Source organism: Panthera leo, chromosome A1 (genome assembly GCF_018350215.1).
Source record: "Panthera leo isolate Ple1 chromosome A1, P.leo_Ple1_pat1.1, whole genome shotgun sequence".
In the NCBI taxonomy this organism is placed as follows: Eukaryota; Metazoa; Chordata; class Mammalia; order Carnivora; family Felidae; genus Panthera; species Panthera leo.
Window position 1 is genome coordinate 176,863,024 of NC_056679.1, and position 18,765 is coordinate 176,881,788.

An 18,765-nucleotide genomic window follows, 5' to 3' on the forward strand; every position below is an offset into this window, starting at 1 on the left:
GCTCTGTCTCTCTCTGTCTCAAAAATAAATAAAAACATTAAAAAAAAAAAAAAAAAGAAAACAACAATATTTACTACATGTGGAGCACCTGGGAGGCTCAGAGGGAAAAGCATGAGACTCTTGATTTCAGGGTCATGAGTTAGGACCCCACCTTGGGTGTAGAGGTTACTTAAATAAAAATAAAATATTTTTTAAAAAGATCTCTGTATTTGGCTTTTGACTTTTATTATATGTCTAGGTAGAGATCTCTTGCATATATAGATCAATGTATTTCATCATATATAAGAAGTTTGGGGCCATTATTTTTCCAGTACTCGTTGTACCTTTTTCTCTCTTGTTCTTCTTCCTCTTCTTTGTTTTAATGTTTGTTTGAGAGAGAGAGAGAGAGAGAGAGAGAGAGAGAGAGAGAGATAGTGTGCAAGCACAAGAGAGTGGCAGAGAGAGAATCCCAAGTAGGCTCCATGCTGTCAGTGCAGAGCCCCACATGAGGCTTGATCTCACAAACTCCAAGATTGTGACCTGAGGTGAAATCAGGAGTTGGACACTGAAACAGCTGAGCCACCCAGGTGCCCCTTCTGTCTCCTTCTAGTACTCATATTATGTGTATGTGTATTGGTAATCTTGATGGTTACACCCTTGTCAGGATCTCTTGAGATTTTGCTCATTTTCTTTGTGTTTTTTTTTTTTAAATGTTCCTCAGAGTAGATCAGCTTAAAGGACCTATCTTCATGTTCACTGATTCTTCCGCCTGCTCAAATCTGTTATTAAGTCTCTCCAGTGACTTTTTCATTGTTATTGCTCTTCCTTCCTTCCTTCCTTCCTTCCTTCCTTCCTTCCTTCCTTCCTTCCTTTTGTTCTTTCTTTCAACTTTTATTTATTTTTGAGAGACAGAGCATGACCAGAAAAGGGGCAGAGAGAGAGGGAAGGGAAACACAGAATCTGAAGCAGGCTGCAGGCTCTGAGCTGTCAGCACAGAGCTTAATGTGGGGCTTGAACCCATGAACTGCAAGATCATGACCTGAGCTGCAGTCGGACGTTTAACTGACTGAGACACCCAGGTGTCCCTGTTATGGCACTTTCAACTTCATCATTTTAAAAATAATTTCTATCTCTTGGGGGGTGGAGGAAGCAAAATGGATAAAGGCAAGTGGGAGCTACAGGCTTCCAATTATGGAATGAATAAGTCACAGAAATGCACAGCATAGGGAATACAGTCAATGATATTGTAATAGTGTTGTGTGGTGACAAATGTAGCTAACATTTGTGGTGAGCATAGCATAAGGAATAGAGATGTTGAATCAGTATTGTGCACCTGAAACTAATGTAATATTGTGTGTCAACTATACTCCGAAAAATAATTTCTCTTTAAGACTTACTCTCATTCTTCTAGTTCTTTACACATGGTTTCCTTTAGTTCTTTGAACATATTTAAGATAGCTTAAATTCTTTGTCTTGTAAGTCCAATGTCTGGACTTTCTCAGTGACAGTTTCTTTTATCTGCTGCCCCCTCCCCTGTGTGTGGGCCATACATTCTTTGCATGTCTCATAATTTTTTTGGTTGAAAACTGAACATTTAAGATACTACATGACAACCCTTGATTTCAAATTCTCTCTCCCTCAGGGTTTGTTATTATTACTGTTTTTTTGTTTTTTTACTGACTTTACTGAACTAATTCTGTAAAGTTTGTATTCTTTGTTAGGTATGGCCACTGAAGTCTCTGCTTAGTTTAGTGGTGTGCTAATGGTTGTGTACATATTTCCTTAAAAGTGCAGAATCAATAATTGTCCTATTCTTTGCTACATGGCTCTGTGTTCATATTGGGGCTCACGTATTGGGGCTCATATTGGTACTGCTGTACCTTAGCCTTTATTTCCTACTTGTACAGAGCCTCAATATCAGTCAGAAATAAGACCTTAGGATATTCTCTTGTCTTTCCTAAACATGTACACAGTCCCTGAATATGCACAGTTCTATACATGAACAGCCTTTTAGATTCCCAGAAATACGTCAGTTTTTCTGGACATCTCATTCCCCAGCTTTGATTACCTTCTTGCTTGCCCCAAATGTTTCACTGCCTCTTGCAGGTGCAGTGTTAAACAATTTCTGCTTATAGTTTTTGACAAATGCCCCAGGAAAAGGCTGTTCATCCTGGGAGAGCTGTAAGTTAGGTCAAATAAAGATAAGCCCTATGAGTAATATTTCCCAGAGAACTTCCACATAGGCCAAAAACGACTGTTTGTTTGTTTGTTTGTTTGTTTGTTTGGTTTGTTTGGGATTGGGGCTTTTAAAGAGCTCCAACCCCATTCGACCCCTCCTGTGGCTGTGGGGCTGGTGGCTTTTACTGTGGTTGCTGTCTGTTGGTTCTCAAGTCTGCCTTGGAGCTGGGGAGAGGGGAATTGGTCAAGGCATGTTAAAATACCACAATACTCATGGTTTTTACCAAAATTCAGCACTTTTTCTTGAATAAGAAGGAGTAAATCCTCCCTGGATTGTAAGAGGTCTTTGGTTAATTTCCAAATTTCTGAAGTTTATTTTGACAATTTTTGCCAATGTTCTCATTGCATTTATAGAGAAGATTTTCAGAAGTCCTTGGGGCACCTGGGTGGCTCAGTTGGTTAAGTGTCCAACTTTGGCTCAGATCATAATCTCACAGTCTGTGGGTTTGGAGCCCTGTGTTGGGCTCTGTGCTGACAACTCAGAGCCTGGAGCCTTGCTTTGGATTCTGTCTGTCTGTCTGTCTCTCTCACTCTCGCACACACACAAAATAAATATTAAAAAAAAAAAAAAAAGTTCTTACTCTATCTTTTCTGGTGATAGCACTCAATTTTTTTTTAAGCTTATGTATTTATTTTGAGAGAGAGCATGAGCAGAGGAAGAGCAGAGAGAGGGAGAGAGAGGATCCCAAGTAGTCTCCCCACTGACACTGGGCTTGATCCCACAAACTTTGAGATAATAACTTGAGCTGAAATCAAGAGTTGGGACACTCAACCTTCTGAGCCACCCTGGCACCCCATCACTCAATTATTTTGTAAGGAGGTTTGAATAATAACTTAAAATGTCTTTTATATTTGTCCATGTAGTTAACCATTTGTAATGGTTCCCATTCCTTTGTGTGGATTTAGGTTTCCATCTGTTACCATTTTCTTTCTGCCCAAAGTACTTTGTAATATTTGGGTGCAGGTATGTAGGTGATAAATTCTTTTAGTCTTTTTTTTTTTTTAATGTTTGTTTATATTTGAGAAAGAGAGTGTGAGCAGGAGAGGGGCAGAGAGAGGGGGAGACACAGAATCTGAAGCAAGCTCCAGGCTCTGAGCTGTCAACACAGAGCCTGACATGGGACTCGAACCCTCAAACCGAGAGATCATGACCTGAGCCAAAGTCGGACACTTAACTGACTGAGCCACCCAGGCACCCCAAGATCTTTCAGTCTTTATATGGCTGATAAGGTCTTTATTTCAGCTTTGCATCTGTGTTTATGAGGAATACTTGTTTATAGTATTTTTATATTTTATTTTTTGCAATTGTGGCCCCATAAATTGAATTAGGGAGTATTCCTTTCTCTTTTGTTTTATGAAAGTGTGAGTAATTAGTATCATTTCTTTTTTTATTTTATTATTATTTTTTTAATGTTTAATTTTTGAGAGAGAGAGAGCATGAGCAGGGGAGGTACAGAGAGAGAGAGGGAGATAGAGAATCCAAAGCAGGTTCCATGCTGACAGCGCAAAGCCCGATGTGGGGCCAAACCCACAAACATGAGATCATGACCTGAGCCAAAATCAGAGGCTTAACTGACTGAGCCACCAGGAGCTCCATATTATTTCTTCTTTGTGTTGGTAGAATTCAGTAATCCCATCTGGGCCTGGAGTTTCCTTTGTCAGGAAGTTTTTAAAGACAAAATATCTTTAGTACATATGGAGCTAGTCAGGTTATCCCTTTTTTCCTGAGTAAATACATCTTCATTATCCCTTAAATATCTGCTGGATCTCTAACGATACCACCTCTTTCATTCTTATGTTGTAATTTTTGTCACCACCCCCCCCCCCCCCTTGGTCATTCTGGCTAGAGGTTTATCAATTTATTGATTTTTTTTTTAAGTCAGCTTTTGTCTTCATGATTTTTCTCTTTTTTTCTGTTTTCAATTTCTTTGGTTTCTGCTTTTTATTATTTTCTTTCTCAAGGATAGGCACAGGAACCTGGACATGGGAATATATGAGTGGATTAGGCATATGCCAAAAAGCCATACACATATAAAACTCTGAAACTGGAAGTTTGAGTAGCACAGATTTAGCTTCTGAATTATGTGCTTGGTGTAGTATAAACTTGGAGTTCTCTGATCCTTTATTATAATCAAACATGGGGAACTTAAACAGTTATGTAAACATAACATTGAGTATCAAGAACTGATCAGAACTGAAGTACCTTAAATATTGAATTCAGGTCTTAACTGCTTCTCACCGTTTGGGTTTTTACCAAAAAGGTCTTATTGTGAAAATATTCAAGCATGAAAAAATAGTACGATGAATATTTGTGTACTTCCCATGTAAATTTAGTAGTTAACATTTTGCTGTATTTACATTTTTCTCTTTTGTGTTTATATGTGTATGTGTTTATACAGTCACACACACTCCCCCTTTTAACAGCTGAATCATTTGAAAGAATTGTCACAACTTTGGGGCACCTGGGTGGCTCAGTTGGTTGAGCATCCAACTATTGATTTCTGCAGGTCATGATCCTGTGGTCATGGGATGGAGCCCCATGTTGGGCTCTGCACTGAGCATGGAGCCTGCTTGGGATTCTCTCTTCCCTTCTCTCTCTGCCCCTCTCTTTCTCTCTCTCTCTCAAAATAAATAAACTTAAAAAAAAAATCCGCTCATCTAGCTTCAGGAAGTTTTTTTTTTTTTTTTTTTAATTATTTTCATTGGAAACGTGTTAAATGTAGATAACTTGGGAAGAATTGACGTCTTTATAATGTTAACATCCAAGTATAAGAGATGTCTTCATTTTGTTCAAGTCTAGTCTACTTAGGGGTCTTTCAGGAGTTTAAAAAATGCATCCCGATAGCAGGTGTTGCATTCAAAATATTTTGTCTTTTCTATTACTGTTATAAATGGGACCATTTCTTCCATTATCTCTTCTAGCTGGGTATTTTATGTATATAAGGCTTATATTTTATATCCCATTATCATATTGATTTTTCTTATTTAATTTTAGCACTGATTTTCTTGTATTTTCCAATCATACTGCAATTAGAGATGGTTTTACTTCTTCCCTTCTGGTTATTATGCTTTTGATTGCTTTGTTCTGATTGCGCTAACACTTTCAAAACAATGTTAAATAGTTGTGGAGATGATGGGCATCCTTGACTTATGTGTGCTTCCCCTCCCTTGGATTACCCATAAATTAATAGAAGTAAAAGTCCCTGGATTCCAAAGACTGTAATTCTAGATAAAGCCATTCCCCCCTACCCAGTAGAATCCTCTGAAAATTGCACTTATTACTTTAGAAGGTACAGTGGGCTTCTGTTAAGTGACCATTTTCTTGGTTCCAATTTTATGTAATTTTAGCCTTCCAAATAAAATTGGGGCTTTCCGTGTACGTTCGTGGGATTTAATGTATGCTTTTGTAACATTTTTATTGACTCGCCCATTAAGAAAAGTCCTTTGGCATACTTTGTTCTAAGTTGGCATTCCTTTTGCCTGTTTGTATGCTCAGGCCATTGGTAAGTGGATTTATACTCTGAAAAACAGGCCAGGAAGTCATTATATTTACTTTCCCCCCCTCCCCATCAATAAAGCTAGCTCAGACAACATTAGAAATTATATGTATGTCTTTAAAATTATATCTTATATTGTATCTATAAAATTAACTGCTTAATTTTTATAAACTGTAGGATGGAAGCATGGTCAAAGTTCTTGTTTCTATTTTTTATAAAATAGCATTAAAAATGGTATATTTAACTTACGTAGATAAGTACGTATACATGTGATCTTTAGTGCCTAATCAGCTATAGACGCTGAGTACTTATAAGTTGAAGCTGACAGACCAGAAAACTGCATTAGCTTCTCCTTTATTATAGAATTCCTCTTTGGTGAGCGTGTTATCTCCAAAGAAATGAATTAGGTTGGGGATTTGGTACTGCTCAGTTAACTTTTTCTTTCTCCAGAGATATTCCATTGGTCCTAAAATAAGTCTGTGAAAGATGGATCACTAGAAAAACGACTCAACACATGCTTTATTTTAAATGAAGCTTGTAATTGATTTGGTATGTAAAAGAAAATACATTTCTCAGCCCAAGCGAGACATGGAGTGCTATAATGGAAAGAGCTCTGGACTTTGAATCTAGTCATCTGGGTTCTAGTTCTGGCTCTTTTTGATCTTTAGCAAGTTGTTTAACCTCCTTAGGTCTTATTTCCCTTCCTGTCAAATAGTAAGGTTGGCTGGTACCATCTAAGGTCTCTTCCACATCTAGATTCTCAGATATTAGAGAACTTATGGGTATGGTTTTGACAGTTGGCCATGTTGATGCTCTTAGTTTAAGCATTTTAATCCCCATATCCCTATTTTTATTTTTACAGTTGCTTTAGGTAAAGGGAATGTATGTTGTGTGTGTGTGTGTGTGTGTGTGTTTGTGTAGTGTGTTCTAAATTTACATGAGAATAAAATACGAGTATCCTTTTAGGCTAGCACCATCTGTTGTGGAAGAGTTCTGTAGGATCTATTCTTAACTCTTGGGAGTAACAAAAATTTCCCTTTAGTTTTCATGATCTTCAGACTCAATCTAAATATAGGAACATTATCCCAATCCTATTCCTTGCTGCTTTCAAGTTTTTAGAATTCTGTTAAACAACATTTTGTCCTTTGATGGTGATCTCTTTAAATATTCAGTCTTTTCCCTTAGGCTGTTGTGTTAGCAAAACTGATGCTCTAGTTTTCAGTCTGTTAAAGCTATTATTACTTGAATCATATCTTGATGTTTACCTTATACATTATGGCTTCTCCTTTATTCATTTGAAGAGTCTCAGTATTAAATCAGGAAACCAAGAGGGAGGAAACCAAAAGAGAGCAACCAAAAGCAGGAAAATAACTATCAACATACTTCATTTTGGAGATCATTGTTTTTTATCAAAATGTCAAAGTGAATTTTGTGCAAAATTCATTCAATTGTGTAAAACTAAACATTTAAGATTATGTTGCTATTTGGATCTGAGAAGCAGACCTTTCTTGGGTTTTCTGCATGTTAGATCTGTTTGTCAGAGTGGGAAGAAGTGTTGGATAGTTACAAGGAAAGATAAGATAAGTAGATGAGTGTGATTAAGAGGCTTCCCCCGGGCGTCTGATTTCTGCTCAGGTCACGATCTCACTGTTCATGGGTTTGAGCCCTGGTTCGGGCTCTGTGCTGACAGCTCAGAGCCTGGAGCCTGCTTTGGATTATGTGTCTCTCTCCCTCCCTCCCTCTCTCTCTCTCTCTCCCTCCCTGCCTGCCTGCCTCTCTCTCTCTCTCTCTCTCTCTCTCTATCTCTATCTCTCTCAAAATAAACATTAAAAAAAAAATTTTTTTAAAGAGGTTTCTCAGAAGGTGAGTTTTTGGCAAAGTTTTTAAAAGTAACTGTGGATTGATGGGGGAAAGAAGTGTATTTTCTGAAATAATAAAATCAAATTTCCTCATTAATCTTTTGTTGTATGTTAAACCATGGAATAAACTTAGTGTGGTTGATTGCCTGCAATTTAAATCAGAAATTTAGGGAATAAGAACTGTGTCCTGTCTTTAAATTCATTGTTAGAGCATAATACTGTACTTAGTCGCAGATACATGAATGATAATGAGCATCTCTCTCGGTATCAGGAGTCACATTGATGTGTGAAACAGGTAAATCTGAAAGTTTCAGAGCATAAGATGTAATCTAATTAAGTATACATAGTTTACATCTTTTCCTTCATAATTGAAAATGGTTGACTTGGTTCAAAAAAAAAAAACATAGCTTCTTAGCTGTGAGACTCATTTCTGTGTTCAGGTATTTTCAGAAATAAAGGTTTATAGTATTGGCTAAAATCATAGCACATTTGATGACCAATTCCTAAAAAAATACTCCGATGAACACATAGGAAGAGCATGACAGTCATAGAACATTTCTTTTCAAAATTAAGGGGGGTACTTGATGTCAAATTCTCAGAATGTCAGGTTCTATTCAGAAGGTATGAAAAGAAAAAAGACTTAGCCTGTGTATTTTTGCAAAAATGTCTTAAGGTTTTTTATTTTATATAGCGGTCCCAAATTTATTTTTACTTAGCAAACACTTATTTGTAGTTTATTATATACTAATGATTTTTATTAGTGCTTTACAGATATTAAAATCCTCATAAAACCCTAAATATTTTCATGTTTTCATAAGAGCATAGTTTAAATGCTAAATTATGCTAAATATTAATTGCTAAATATCCATTTTTTCTCCAGTTTATTTAACAAAGGTAAGTTAGGCAACAAACTGCATTTAGTTTAAAATGATGAAGCTTTTAACCTCATATTTTCTAGTGAAAAATCACTGCTCAATGGTTTCACTAAAATAATATGTTGTAAAGGCTTAAGTATTTTAATAATGGACATTTAATAGAAAGACATTCTTTATTACATATGTTTGTGATACGGAGAAAAACAGAGACCTAGACAGAGAAAAGGAGGCTTACTTGATATCACAAACATTTATTTTGTCTTCCTTGCTTTTACATAAAGCAATTACTTTGGAACTTTACAGCATATAGATTTGAAATGGATTTGGAATGATTATCCTTAAGAAGCATAATGCATCACTTTTTTTTTTTTTTTTTTATGGGAGTTCTTAAAACTTCTCTATGTGGAGGGAGGTAAAATCTACCTCATATTTGTAAGGAAGGGGCTTTTACTTTTTCCAAAGTATTTTCTACCTTTATTGTTTTTCTTTTTGGTCCCTCTGAGGGCCTCTTTAGGTTTCTTGGGTGTAGGTACTGAGATTGTTCAGGTTTTGTTGTTTCTGCCTTTGCTTTGCAATTCTCTCACAATGACAGAATTACAACTAGTTATCTCTCTGATATGTTTAATATATGTGAGGCTAGACAGTTCTCTGGAACTACTCAGGAAGACTCAAAACTTTATTCAAATGGGTATCTTATTTGATTATTGAATAGATAACTTTGAATAATAGATACTAATTTGAATGTTGAATAGATACCTATTCAAATAAGCATTTACCAGGGTGCCTGGGTGGCTCAACCACTGAGTTTCTCTTTTTGTTGTTGTTGTTAGGTTTTATTTATTTATTTTGAGAGAGAGAGCACATGAGCAGGGAGGGACAGAGAGAGGAACCCAAACAGGCTCCATGCTCTCAGCACAGAGTCCAATATGAGGCTTGAACTCATGAACCATGAGATCACAATCAGAGCCCAGCTGAAATAAAGAGTTGGACACTTAACTGACTCAGCCACCCAGGTGCCCAAGCATCTGACTCTTGATCTCAGCTCAGGTCTTGATCTCAGGGTCCTGAGTTCAAGCCCTACTTTGGGCTCCATGCTGGGCATGAAGACTACTTTAAAAAAAAGGGGGGGGGGGGCGGTATTTACCTATTGTATCCTGCCCTCTACTGTCTGTTCAGTAAACTAATACTGAGTGTTGTCCCTAAGTTATTTCTGACTTTAAAGGCTAATATAGCAGAAAATAAATTTTGCCTTTCATTTTACCTTTTGGTAGAACCAGTAGATTGCGATTATATGACATATTGTGAACACCTTTTAGAGAATAATGCTCTGTATACATTTATTATTTGGAAGATGCAAGGGAAAATCTTTAGTATAGATTGTGTTTCTCACATTTGAATTAAACCAGATACACACACCTATAGTGTTACCCTTAGTGGACGTTCAGTAAATACCTGTTAAATGAAGAGACTTGGATTCTGTTTCTAGCTTTGCTACTAAATAGACAGTTTTCCTACTCTGCTGTTCATACCCTTTTAGAACTCAACTGGTTGGCATTTTACTAGGATAAGTTACAGAGCCAAAAAGTACAAGGAGTCAAAACACTGAATGTTTTAAGAGAAAACAGCTGGCAGTGACATGATGTGCTGTTCTGAAGGTAGAAGATGAGATCTCATGTTTGCTGCCTTGAAACAAAATGGCCAGTTTGGAGGGAGAGAGCATGGTTTAATCCAAGTGTCAAACCAGACACATTTGGCAGTATTAGTTCTGTCATCAGGAAGATAGTTTGGTATAGGGTATAGAGATTGCCCAGGGACTGGAGTTATGAATAGCTCAAATTTATTTGGCTCTGGGCCAGTAAGGGAGTGGTTAATTTCATGGCCTCTTTAGAACCATTTTGAGAATAATTTATTTTAAATTAGTATTCTTTCTGCTCTTAAATATAGAACATTGAATTTTGATGTACACCCTCTCCTTCCCACCACTGTGTCATTTACTTTCCACCCACTCTTACCCAAGACTCCATCAAGCTTCAGTTTTCTTTTTACTTATTTTTCCATCTGTCAAACTATTTCTTACCTATGGCTCCGTATAAGATTAAGAAAGGCTCTGTAGGTCAGTGTGAGATCAGTGATCCTAGGCCAGGTAAGTGTCTGGGTGCAAAAAACTTACATCACACTTGTTCTAGCTCTACTACTATGTGACGTTCTCTAAGGAGCTATGATGCCTTTTACAGCAACAGAGGAGTGGACTCTTGCCCTCTTTTTTCTGCTCCTTGTAGTCAGGAGTTTCTCCCTTGGTTCATTATCAAGGATCACCTGTTCAGTCCTATTTTCTCCAAAGAGTGAAGCCCTGATTTCTGACCTTCTCCCTCACTATTTTCAAAATAGCTCCTGTATAGGTTTCAGAGAAAAGTATTTACACTTTCTTGACTGAAGTGCAGGGGATGCTCCTATGATTAGGTTTCTTCATATGGAGCTGGTGGTTTGACTGTTCTTTGGACACCACAAAGCAGTCTTTCCCTTCTTGGGGATTTCTCAGTTCCTACTTTCTGGCTTCATATGTCCAGAGTCCTGAGAGTCCAACTAATGTTGCTACTTCATTTTTCCTAATATCTTACCTCTCTTTATGTCATCCTTTGACTTTTTAAAATACTGCCGTTATTGTTTGATGAAACCCTTATTGCTATTTTTCTGGGTAATTTTTAAAGTCATCCTGGGGAGAAGGCATAACTGAGTTGAAAAGAATTACTAACTTGTCAATGGACATTTTGGATAGAACCTTCTAATGTCCTCATTTGCTCTTGTAGTTCTAAAATAGGGAAATTTCAGGGGCCCCTGGGTGGCTCAGTCGGTTAGGCATCCAACTTCGGCTCAGGTCGTGTTGTTGCGGTTCACGAGTTTGAGCCCTGTGTCGGGCTGTATGCTGACAGCTCAGAGCCTAGAGCCTGCTTCGGATTCCGTGTCTCCTGTGTCTCCTGTTTGCTCTCTGCCCCTCCCCCACTCATGCTCCGCCTGTCTCTGTCTCTCAAAAATAAATAAAAAACATTAAAAAAATTTTAAATAGGGAGACTTCAGAATGCAAGAATTAACTAGTAGGCGGGGCACCTGGGTGGCTCATTTGGTTATTGATAGCAGCTCAGGTCTTGATCTCATGGTTTCAGGAGTTCAGTCCGTGTCAGGCTCTGCCCTGACTGCTCAGAACCTGCTTGAGATTCTCTCACTCTCTGCCCGTCCCCATTCACGCTCTGTTTTTCTCAAAATAAATGAATAAACTAAAAAAAAAAAGAATGACTAGTAGGCAAACTTGTAGCTATAATTTTGATGAGTGAATCAAAGAGGACTGACCAGATCACTTTTAATACATTGTTTATAAATTTTGGTTTTCATATCAGCTTTTTATTTTTCTTCTCAGTCGCTTTAGGTCGTAACCAGCCTTTGAAAAAGGAGAAACCCAAATGGAAAAGTGATTATCCCATGACAGATGGACAACTGCGCAGCAAGAGGGATGAATTTTGGGATACTGCACCAGCTTTTGAAGGCCGTAAAGAGATTTGGGATGCCTTGAAGGCTGCAGCACATGCTTTTGAGAGCAATGATCATGAACTGGCACAAGCAATCATTGATGGTGCAAACATAACATTACCACATGGTAGGTTTGGTGGTCCTCGGGGACAAAGGGGAACATAATCAGCTCCTTTCTAATAACAAGAAACCAAATGGGAAGTGTTCATTTTACTTGCTGTGCATGATTCTCCTCCCTGCACACCCCCCCCCCCCCATCAAAGAGGAACATTTGTCTTTGCTTCTTTGTGGATTTACTTTGTGTGTGTGTGTATGTGTATTTTTTTTTTTAAGTAAGCTGTGCCCAACGTAAGGCCTTGAACCCATGACCCTGACATCAAGAGTCACATGGTCCACTGACTGAGCCAGCTAGGTGCCCCAATATATGTATTTTTTAATATCTAAATATCTTGGGTATGCCTGGGTGGCTTAGTTGGTTGAGCATCCAACTCTATTTTGGCTCAGGTCATGGTCCCGGGGTTGCGGGATCAAGCCCTGCATGGGGCTCTGCACTGAGCACGGAGCCTGCTTGGGATTCTCTCTCCCTCTCTCCCTTTGCCCCACTCCCCCACTTGTGTGCTTTCTCTTGCAAATAAATAAAAATGAAAAAAAGATTTAATGAGATAAAAAATCATGAGATTTTTAATCTCATGAAAGAGAATGCTTAATAACCTGTATTTTCTAACTTACGTCCTCAGAAACTTCCTTGTTCTTCATCAAGGACCCTCCACCCCCTACCCCAATCTTTTAGAGCTTCTACTTTATTCCTTTCCTAGGAGCACTAGAGAAGTAGTCTCACATTTAGATCTCAGAAGCCTTAGAGACTCAGTGGATGCTTCTTTAGTCTTTATGCTTTCTCATCAAGCCTATTTTTAGCAAAATGAAAAAAACTAAACATAGAAGTCACATGTTTTGAAGGACAGTTTTCTATGGTTGCAGGCCTGAGCATTATGAAGAACCTTTTTCTTTTGCTTAGGAATGTGACTCTAGGGACCACCATTAGCTTTGAGTATTTCCAGGAACACATATCTGCTGGACCCATGCACATCCTCTTGCTTGGTCTCTTTGATTAGAAACACTTCAAAATTTTTCATGGTATGCTGAGCTTTAAGTGTTAATTTTATACTGTATTTATAAAATTTTTCTCTTTAGTTTTTCAAATTAATATTTTTCCACGTTAGTCCTGTATATAATCACCTGCGTTCTTCTGTATCCTTTTCTGTTCATTTACATCTTCATTGTTTCTTTTTCAATATCTCCCTTTTTGTCTACATTTTCAGAACACTGCTTTTCACTGTTTAATCATCTGCTTTATGTCCTTTGACTCCTTTTCAAATAAAGATATTTTAATAAAGATAGTATCCTTCCCAGTTTTCCAAATCTCTGTTAATTTTCTGAACTAACTGTGCTTCCAAGAAACTTTTAAAAATACATATTCCAGGGGCACCTGGATGCCTCAGTCTGTTAAGTGTCCGACTTCGGCCCAGGTCATGATCTCCCGGTTTGTGAGTTCGAGCCCCACATTGGGCTCTCTGCTGTCACCATAGAGCCTGCTTCGGATCCTCTATCCCCGCCCCCCGCCTCTCTCTCTACCCCTTCCCCACTCATGTGTGCATTCTCTTTCTCTCTCTCTCTCTCTCTCTCTCTCTCTCTCTCTCTCAAAAATAATAAATTTAGGGGTGCCTGGGTGGCTTGGTAGGTTAAGCATCCAACTTCAGCTCAGGTCATGATCTCATGGTTTGTGAGTTCAAGCCCCACATCAGGCTCTGTGCTGGCAGCTCAGAGCCTAGAGCCTACTTCAGATTCTGTGTCTCCCTCTCTCTCTGCCCCACTGCTGCTCACACTCTGTCTCTCTAAAAAATAAACATTAAAAAAAAATTTTTTTAATAAATTTAAAAAGAAATTTTAATTTTTTTTTTTTCAACATTTTTTATTTTTATTTTTGGGACAGAGAGAGACAGAGCATGAACGGGGGAGGGGCAGAGAGAGAGGGAGACACAGAATCGGAAACAGGCTCCAGGCTCCGAGCCATCAGCCCAGAGCCTGACGCGGGGCTCGAACTCACGGACTGCGAGATCGTGACCTGGCTGAAGTCGGACACCCAACCGACTGCGCCACCCAGGCGCCCCTAAAAAGAAATTCTAAATACATATTCTATAGGTGTCCTGTTCTACATTATGAAAGCTTATTAGCATAGGCTTGTGTTAATAACATTTATTGAGCACCTACTATATATAGATCACTTTTTCTGCACAGATGGAAAAATTATCCTTCCTACATTTAAAAAATGTTTAACTGAATGTCATTTCAGTATGACTCTTTAGTCCTGATTTTCATGAATACCCTCTAAATTCTTTACTTCTTATAATAATTGGGGTGGTGGACATCATCTTGCTCTGTTACCTCTTTCAGTTCTGTATCTTCAGATACTAACTTTATGGGCACCTGGGTGGCTCAGTTGGGTAAGCATCTGACTCTTGAACTCAGCTCAGGTCTTAATGTACAGTTTGTGAGTTGAAGTCCTGTGTTGGGCTCTGTGCTGGGCTCTGAAGCCTACTTAAAAAAAAAAAAAAAAAAAAAAAAAAAAAAAGCTAGCTTTATATAAAGGAAAGAGTCTTCCTTTATAATTACTTTAATTATAAATTATATATGTAATATACATATGTTTTGTAACATATATACATATATATGTAATATATAAATTATATATGTATAATTAATTACATTCCTTCTGTTTTTAATACTTATAGCCTATATTTTTAGAGCAGTATTTATTTATTGTTTGCATAGGTTTGCAAGTTGGGAGTAGGGGATTGGGGGTGGGAAAGAATAATTGTTTATGTGTGATTGCCTTAATGTAGAATAAGCCTGAGACCCAGAACCTTAGAACTTTGACTTCCCTTACTTTGTACTTATCATAGTTATCTATAGGAATACCTGATTGTGTTCTATAAATTATGGCCTGTTTACAGGTTCATGGAGACAAAGTAGCTCTGTTTTATGTAAGGCAAGGGTCTATGCATTATTTTATTGGATATGGGCTCAGATCTCTTTGCTTATTCTCTGCTTTAGTATGAAGGAATCAAACTGATGTTTGATCTTTCCTTGTTCAAATGTCTAAAATAACTTTCTGGGTATTACTGTCATTGGTACCCTTGACTGAATTTCCTTGTTCATATCTGAAACTTAACAGTGTTTCTTGGGTGGACTTTTGAATTGTGTTCTGTCGTGTGCTCTAACTCACCATTAGTTTATAACTTAGCTATTTAGCTACATGATTTTACCTAGAAGTACTCAGTGGTGTTGCTGAAATTTAAGTGTTCTCATTTGTAAAATATGGATTATAACTACCTACCTCATAGGGTGGTTGTGTTGATTAAATGTGATAACACATATAAATTACTTACCATAGTCCAGAAAACACTTGATAAATAGTAGTGCTAATGGTTGTACTTCTTTTTTTTTTTTAATTTTTTAAATTAATTTATTTTTTATAATTTATAACCAAGTTAGCACATGGTGCAACAATGATTTCAGGAGTAGATTCATTCGTTAAGCCCCTTACCCATTTAGCCCATTCTCCCTCCAACAACCCCTCCAGCAACTCTCTGTTCTCTATATTTAAGAGTTTCTTATGTTTTGTCCCCCTCCCCATTTTTATATTATATTTGCTTCCCTTCCCTTAAGTTCATCTGTTTTGTATCGTAAAGTCTTCATATGAGTGAAGTCAGATATTTGTCTTTCTCTGACTAATCTCGCTTAGCATAATACCCTCTAGTTCTATCCACGTAGTTGCAAATGGCAAGATTTCATTATGATTCCTGAGTAATACTCCATTGTATGTATATACCACGTCTTTATCCATTCATCCATCAATGGATATTTGGGATCTTTCCATACTTTGGCTATTGTTGATAGTGCTGCTATAAACATTGGGGTGTATGTGTCCCTTCAAAATGGCATACCTGTATCCCTTGGAGAAATATTTCGTAGTGCAATTGCTGGGTCATAGGATAGTTCTACGTTTTAATTTTTTGAGGAACCTCCATACTGTTTTTCAGAGCGGCCGCACCAGTTTGCATTCCTACCAGCAGTGCAAAAGAGATCCTCTTTCTCCGCATCCTAAAACCATCTATTGTTGACTGAGTTGTTAATGTTAGCCATTCTGACAGGTATGAGGTGGTATCTCAGTGTGGTTTTAATTTGTATTTCCCGGATGATGAGTGATGTTGAGCATTTTTTCATGTGCCAGTTGACCATCTGGATGTCTTTGGAGAAATGTCTATTCATGTGTTTTGCCCATTTCTTCACTGGGTTATTTGTTTTTTGAGTGTTGAGTTTGGTAAGTTCTCTAGAGATTTTGGATACTAACCCTTTATCTGATATGTCGTTTGCAAATATCTTGTCCCATTCCTTCGGTTGCCTTTTAGCTTTGCTGATTGTTTCCTTCGCTTTTTATTTTGATGAGGTCCCAGTAGTTCATTTTTGCTTTGGTTTCTCTTGCCTCTGGAGACGTGTTGAGTAAGAAGTTACTACAGCCAAGACAAAGAGGTTTTGCCTGCTTTCTCCTCTAGGCTTTTGATGGCTTCCTGTCTTAAGTTTAGGTCTTTCATCCATTTGAGTTTATTTTTGTGTATGGTGTCATAAAGTGGTCTAGGTTCATTCGTCTGCATGTTGCTGTCCAGTTTTCCCAGCACCATTTGCTGAAGAGACTGTCTTTATTCCATTGGATATTCTTTCCTGCTTTATCAAAGATAAGTTGGCCATACGTTTGTGGGTTTCTGGGTTCTCTATTCTGTTCCATTGATGTGAGTGTCTGTTTTTGTACCAGTACCATACTGTCTTGATGATTACAGCTTTGTAATACAGCTTGAAGTCCAGGATTGTGATGCCTCCTGCTTTGGTTTTCTTTTTCAAGATTGCTTTGGCTATTCAGGGTCTTTTCAGGTTCCATACAAATTTTAGGATTGTTTGTTCTAGCTCTGTGAAGAATGCTGGTGTTATTTTGATATAGGTATTGCATTGAATATGTAGATTGCTTTGGGTAGTATTGACATTTTAACAACATTTGTTCTTCCTATCCAGGAGCATGAAATAATACTTTTCCATTTTTTTGTGTCTTCTTCAATTTCTTTCATAAGCTTTCTATAGTTTTCAGTGTATAGATTTTTCACCTCTTTGGTTAGATTTATTCCTAGGTATTTTATGGTTTGGGTGCAATTGTAAATGGGATCAATTCCTTTGTTTCTCTTTCTATTGCTTCATTATTGGTATATAGGAATGCAACCGGTTTCTGTGCATTGATTTTATATCCTGCAACTTGGCTGAATTCATGGATCAGTTCTAGCAGTTTTTTGGTAGAATCTTTTGGGTTTTCACATAGAGTATCATGTCATCTGCGAAGAGTGAAAGTTTGACCTCCTCCTGGCCGATTTGGATGTCTTTTATTTCTTTGTGTTGTCTGATTGCTGAGGCTAAGACTTCCAGTACTGTGTTAAATAACAGTGACGAGAGTGGGCATCCCTGTCTTATTCCTGACCTTAGGGGGAAAGCTCTCAGTTTTTCCCCATTGAGAATGATAGTAGTGGTGGGTCTTTCATATATGGTCTTTATGATCTCGAGGTATGATCCTACTGTCCCTACTTTCTTGAGGGTTTTTATTAAGAAAGGATGCTATATTTTGTCAAATGCTTTCTCTGCATGTATTGAGAGGATCATGTGGCTCTTGTCCTTTCTTTTATTGATGTTATGAATCACATTGATTGTTTTCCAGATTGAACCAGCCCTGCGTCCCACATATAAATCCCATTTGGTAGTGGTAAATAATTTTTTTAATGTATTTTTGGATCCGATTGGCTAGTATCTTGTTGAGGATTTTTGTGCCCGTGTTCATTAGGGAAATTGTTCTATAGTTCTCCTTTTTAGTGGGGTCTTTGTCTGGTTTTGGAATCAAGGTAATGCTGGCTTCATAGAAAGAGTTTGGAAATCTTCCTTCCATTTCTATTTCTTGAAACAGCTTCAAGAGAATAGGTGTTAACTCTTCCTTAAATGTTTGGTAGAATTCCCCTGGAAAGCCATCTGGCCCTGAACTCTTGTTTTTTGGGAGATTTTTGATTACTAATTCGATTTCTTTACCAGTTATGGGTCTGTTCAAATTTTCTATTTCTTCCTGTTTCAGTTTTGGTAGTTTATATGTTACTAGGAATTTGTCCATTTCTTCCAGATTGCCCATTTTATTGGCATATAATTGCTCATAATATTCTCTTATTATTGTTTGTATTTCTGTTGTGTTGGTTGTGATCTGTCCTCTTTCATTCTTGATTTTATTTATTTGGGTCCTTTCCTTTTTCTTTTTGATCAAACTGGCTAGGGTTTATCAATTTTGTTAATTCTTTCAAAGAACCAGCTTCTGGTTTCGTTGATTTGTTCTACTGTTTGGGGTCCTTTCCTTTTTCTTTTTGATGAAACTGGCTAGGGGTTTATCAATTTTGTTAATTCTTTCAAAGAACCAGCTTCTGGTTTCGTTGATCTGTTCTGTTGTTTTTTTGGTTTCGATGGCATTGATTTCTGCTCTGATCTTTATTGTTTCCTGTGTTCTGTTGGTTTGGGGTTTTATTTGCTGTTCTTTTTCCAGCTCTTAAGGTGTAAGGTTAGGTTGTGTATCTGTGACCACCTTTCTTCCTTCTTTAGGAAGGTAATGGTTGTATTTCTTGAACTCTGACATTAACAAGTAAATTTGTTGTATTAATTATATAC

The 18,765-nt window shown here is 37.6% G+C and overlaps 1 protein-coding gene across 2 annotated transcripts in view; it reads left to right on the forward strand.

Annotated features, from left to right (window-relative positions):
* The window catches only part of UBTD2 (ubiquitin domain containing 2), a 62,666-nt gene that overhangs the window by 28,593 nt on the left and 15,308 nt on the right, over positions 1–18,765 (forward strand). For both annotated transcript variants that reach the window (XM_042946695.1, XM_042946705.1), the window contains exon 2: positions 11,861–12,097. In XM_042946695.1, the coding sequence (XP_042802629.1) occupies positions 11,861–12,097 (237 nt within the window). The remainder of the gene's footprint in view (positions 1–11,860; positions 12,098–18,765) is intronic.